Source organism: Mastomys coucha, unplaced genomic scaffold (genome assembly GCF_008632895.1).
Source record: "Mastomys coucha isolate ucsf_1 unplaced genomic scaffold, UCSF_Mcou_1 pScaffold4, whole genome shotgun sequence".
In the NCBI taxonomy this organism is placed as follows: Eukaryota; Metazoa; Chordata; class Mammalia; order Rodentia; family Muridae; genus Mastomys; species Mastomys coucha.
This window is the reverse complement of record NW_022196910.1, coordinates 4,567,932-4,573,123: the sequence shown is the minus strand read 5'-3', so window position 1 is coordinate 4,573,123 and position 5,192 is coordinate 4,567,932. Positions and strand designations below refer to the sequence as shown.

At 44.8% G+C, this 5,192-nt stretch overlaps 1 protein-coding gene across 1 annotated transcript in view; it reads right to left on the bottom strand.

Annotated features, from left to right (window-relative positions):
- Positions 1 to 4,180, bottom strand: part of LOC116075760 (zinc finger protein 709-like) — a 13,919-nt gene extending 9,739 nt beyond the window's left edge. The window contains exon 1 of the mRNA XM_031349106.1: positions 4,058 to 4,180. Coding sequence (XP_031204966.1) covers positions 4,058 to 4,078 — 21 coding nt within the window. The 5' untranslated portion in view covers positions 4,079 to 4,180. The remainder of the gene's footprint in view (positions 1 to 4,057) is intronic.
- Positions 4,181 to 5,192: the final 1,012 nt, after the last annotated feature.

Sequence of the window (5,192 nt, the reverse complement as noted above, 5' to 3'; positions counted from 1 at the left end):
CTGATAAGTGGATATTAGCCCAGAAGCTCAGAATACCCAAGATACAATCCACAAGCCACATGAAACTCAAGAAAAAAGAAGACCAAAGTGTGGATACTTCGGCCCTTCTTAGAAGGGGGAACAAAAAATACCCATGGAAGAAGTTGCAGAGACTAATTATGGAGCAGAGACTGAAGGAAGGACAATCCAGAGACTGCCGCACCTGGGAATCCTTCCTATATTCAATCACCAAACCCAGACACTATTGTGGATGCCAGCAAGTGCTGGCTGACAGGAGCCTGATATAGCTGTCTCCTGAGAGGCTCTGACAGTGCCCAACTAATACAAAAGAAGAGACTCACAGCCATCCATTGGACTGAGTACAGGGTCCCCAATGAAGTAGCTAGAGAAGCTAAAGAAGGGGTTTGCAGCCCCTTAGAAGGAACAACAATATGAACTAACTAGTATCCTCAGAGCTCCCAGGGACTAAACCACCAACCAAAGAGTACACAGGGTGGGACTCATAGCTCCAGCTGCATATGTAGTAGAGGATGGCCTAGTCAGTCATCAATGGGAGGAGAGGCCCTTGGTCCAGTGAAGGTTCTATGCCCCAGTGTAGGGGAATACCAGGGCCAGGAAGTGGGAGAGGGTGGGTTGGTGAGTAGGGGGAGGGGGGAGGGAATGGGTTTTTTTTTTTTTGGAGGGGAAACTGGGAAAGGGGATATCATTCAAAATGCAAACAAAGAAAATATCTTATAAAAAAAATATTCCAAAGTGTAAAGATGCAAATTCATGTGAAAGAAAAAACCCTGAACTGAGACTCCAGCCATGGGGTTCTCTGGGGAAGATGCTGTTTCTGTGGGGTTCCCACACAGAGGTTGATACTACTGTGGTCTAAGGGGGTCAGGTTCCATCCAGAGATGAAAGAAGTAGTTACAACTGAGTCACCTAGGTGGTGTTAGGTTGGGGGTGGGAGCATGAAGGATGCAAGCCTGAGGAATCTTGCACCATGGATCCAGAGAGCCACCAAGGACAAACATGTGGCACAGTAAAGATGAAGTCCAAGTTACAATGGAGACCTCTAGATGATGGAGAGAGTAGCCATAACCATGAGATGCCCACTGCATATATAGAACCAGGAAAGAGGTTTTCTGTGCTATAGGCAACACATCCTAAAGAGAAGGCCTATCTAAGCCCTTTGGAATCGAGATAATTCTATTAGAGGAATCCTAGGTGCTAGTTTCAGAGCCTCAGGATTTACTGCATTCCCCCACTGGATTTTGTTCTTGCTTTAGTGCAATCAGTCCTTGGAAATACTTCCCTTCCAAAAACTCTTACAAACTATCACTATCCCTCCCTCTTCCCTCCATCCATCTATTTGGAGTCATTTTTCATACACACACATACACATTCATATTCCTTTCTCCCGTTGAAGAAATGGGTATTGTATGCTAATATTCTGTCACTGCCTTTTAATTGGATATATATATATACACACACACACACACTACATTTAAATTTACAATTGTGTCACTTAGTATATCTGCTTTCCTGATGGAAATTTTTAAAAATAATACAACAGAACTGAGGATTAGGCTGAATTCTAACAGTGCCTGCTAGCCATTGAAGAAAACATAAATTCCGTTTCCAGCACTGAATAAAACTGAATGTGTGACTCAAGCCTGCAATCCCATCTTAAAGGGAGATAGAGGTAGAGGTAGGGATATCAGAAGTTCAAGGTCACCTTCAGCTATATACTTAGTTCTAAGATAAGCTACATACATAATAAGTTGCCTGTCTTACTCAGGGTTTCTATTCCTGCACAAACATAATGACAAGGAAGCAAGTTGGGGACGAAAGGGTTTATTCAGCTTACTTCCACATTGCTGTTTATCACCAAAGGAAGTCAGAACTGGAACTCAAGCAGGTCAGGAAGCAGGAGTTGATGCAGAAGCCATGGAGGGATGTTCCTTACTGGCTTGCTTCCCCTGGCTTGCTCAGCCTGCTCTCTTAGAGAACCCAAGACTTCCAACCCAGGGGTGGCACCACCCACAAGGGGCCCTACCCCCTTGATCACTAATTGAGAAAATCCCCCACAGCTGGGTCTCATGGAGGCACTTCCCCAACTGAAGCTCCCTTCTCTGTGATAACTCCAGCCTGTGTCAAGTTGGCACACAAAACCAGCCAGTACACTGCCTCTATTAAACACACACACACACACAAGAAAGCCAGGCAGCGGTAGCACATGCCTTTAATACCAGTACTTGGGAAGCAGAGGCAGGAAGATCTCTATTAAGTTTGATGGCAGCCTGGTCTACAGAGCAAGTTCCAGGTCAGCCAGAGCTACACAGAGAAACCCTGTCTCCACATTCCCTCTCCCTGTCTCCCCCAAAAAAGAGTAGAGGAGAGAAGTCTCAGATGCCTCAACTTTTAAGAAAATTTGTAAAGTAAGCCTAATGACTTCAGTTTGGTCCCCGGAGGCGACATAAAAGTGGAAAGGAGAAAAACAACTGCACAGTATTGTCCTTTGGACCTCCACAAGCCCGCCAGGGCCCAGGTGGCAACACACAGTGCCACATACACTTAACAGTAATATACTGCACTGAAGCTCAAAAATGTGTTCAGCAGGGAAAAAATTAAGGTGCCATTGTGTCAGGCTGACCACCCCAGACTTTCTTGATGGTCAGAAATTACTATCTACGTAGAACAAGTAGTTGAAAGCAAAAAGGCTGAAGATTTAATATTTCTTCCAAGAACTGTATTCCAATTAAATACTGATTGACGAACTCTCCTAATTCTTTGTGTTCGGAGAAGCCCACCAGGGCAAAACAAAATCACAGTTACATGAATCCCCTTCCCTCAGGCTTCCCCCCATTTTTCCATATTTCCATTTTTAACTATTTTGACCTGCATTATTATTAAAAAGAGGAGGGCTCAAAAGAGAGGTTGAAATAGATTTCCAGGGGCTGGAGAGATGGCTCAGTGGTTAAGAGCACTGACTGCTTTTCCAAAGGTCCTGAGTTCATATCCCAGCAACCACATGGTGGCTCACAACCATCAGTAATGAGAGCTGACCCCTCTTCTAGAGTGTCTGAAGACAGCTACAGTGTACTTATATATAATAAAAAAATAAATCTTTAAAAACAAACAAAAGAAGAAAGAAATAGATTTCCAGAGAAGAAAAAAAAATGCCTCTACAAAACAAGGAGGGTTTTTTTATGTTTTTGCCTAACATAAAGCCTAGGGCTCAACTGGCTGTGCTGTAAGGAGACAGTTGCCTGAATCCAGGCATCTCAAGGACAACTTCTCTATCTTGCTGACAGGATCAAACAAACGAGTTCACGTTTCCAGGTCCTGGACCCAGCTCCTTTGTTCCCTCATCATTTTGAGTTACTCATCAAATGTCCAGGATGAGATTTGACCACCAAGATTCTGAGAAAAAGACCTTGAAACCAGGGAAGACATCATCACCAATGTTTACTTTACCCCTTTCCTTTGACAAGCTGCAGGAGTCAGGTCAAAATCACCTTGGCGACTCCCTTGCCCAAACCCTCTGGTCAAAATAAAATTGGACAATGCTACAGTCCACTCCACTCCCCTTCCCTCTGTGGTCTCATCCTAAATAGGCTGTGCAATTTTCCTTCTGGGAAAGGAAGGCAGTCTATGCTATTGCCCCTGACGGTCAGTTTTTTCTGCTTAATTAAAATAAAGATCTTGCTTTGCTGGACTCTTGTGCCTGCTTGTGTTGTTTTGGCTTTTTGGGACCCCAACCGCGGAGAAAAACAAAAACACACCACGATCACAGAGGAAAACTATAGCAGGGAAAATGAAAGTGCAAGGGTAGAAAGACCGGCAACAGCGCTCACACACCCACTGTCGTTCAAAACGCAGTTTGGGTTCAGCATCACCAACCTGACAGCGCTGCAATTTCTGCAGAGGCGCAAGTTCTAGGCACAGACACACACTGAAAGGACTGGCATGAAGCCGTTTCAGAGGGAAGGGACAGAACTGGACGCTGGTCTCCTGGCAGAATCACAAATCTGCCACCCTCGAATTCAGGAGCCCGCGACACACTCACCATTCTCTGCTTTTGATGCATACTGTGTCCTCTCCAAGGAGCCTGAAATCGGAAGAAGTGACAGTAACCGAGGAAAAGTTGCCACGACTCTTCCCGCAGCTGCACGGGCTTCAAGATGGCAGCAAGAGCAGAACCCTTCGATTATCTGCGCTTCTTATTGGACAGGGGAATAACAGCGTCGTCGATTGGTGAATAACTCTCACCGCCTCCTACGAGCTTAATTAAAAAGAAATCAGCCCTTCTGGGTACCAGTGCAGCTAAAATCACAGCTGTCACTCATGACCTTTTTAGCTTGCTCTTCGCACAGCCTGAAGTTTTATGGCATTTAAGGAAACATTCAGCAGGATTTTTAGTGCATGAGCTTGCTGCCTGGTGTAGTCAGTGGACCCTTCCAACTCCGCACCCTATCCCCTAAAGAGATAGTGCCTAAGCTTTACAGTGGCGCCTCTAAACTCAGTACCCCAAGGACAAAACTCAAGACATCACCTTAGGAGAAGTCGCTATGTCAATCTGGGGGCATAGGAAAAAAAAAAAAAAAAGGAGAACATGACATGCAAGCTCAAGCTTTGGGGAGCTTAAGCTAAAGCTTTCTCAAACCTTGTGTTTCAATCTACCCATTTTCTGCCAAGAAAATTAAAACATATCAACAAGGAATTGAATTATACAATGTCTGGAGAAAAATGGAATTACATGGCAGAAGTATTTTACAAAGGATTCAACAGGTAGGAAAAGCAACCTTTGAACTTTAGACAAAAAGGTTTCTTTGCCCAAGGTCCCAAGAAAATTCTACATTCATAAATGCAAAATATTCCCAACCTTCCAGATCACACTGATTTTGGACCAAGAGCGCCACAGTGGATCTATTGGGTTTCAGGAGAAGCTGAGAAAATTCACTTCAAAGACAGCGGCTAAAAATGAAAGCTTTATTCTCTGAGCACACGGGGAGGGGGGGTGCAGGGGGGGGGCAGCTCAGGCGCTGAACTGCATCCCTGAAGGGAAATGGTATAGCATGTTAAAGGTTGAAACCACAAGTCAAAGGGAAAACGGGGTGGGCTGTAGCAATCTGGCCTATAACTCAAAATGATAAGCGTGAAAAAGGGATGGGCAAGCTGCCTGTCGTCAGTTAGGTCATGAC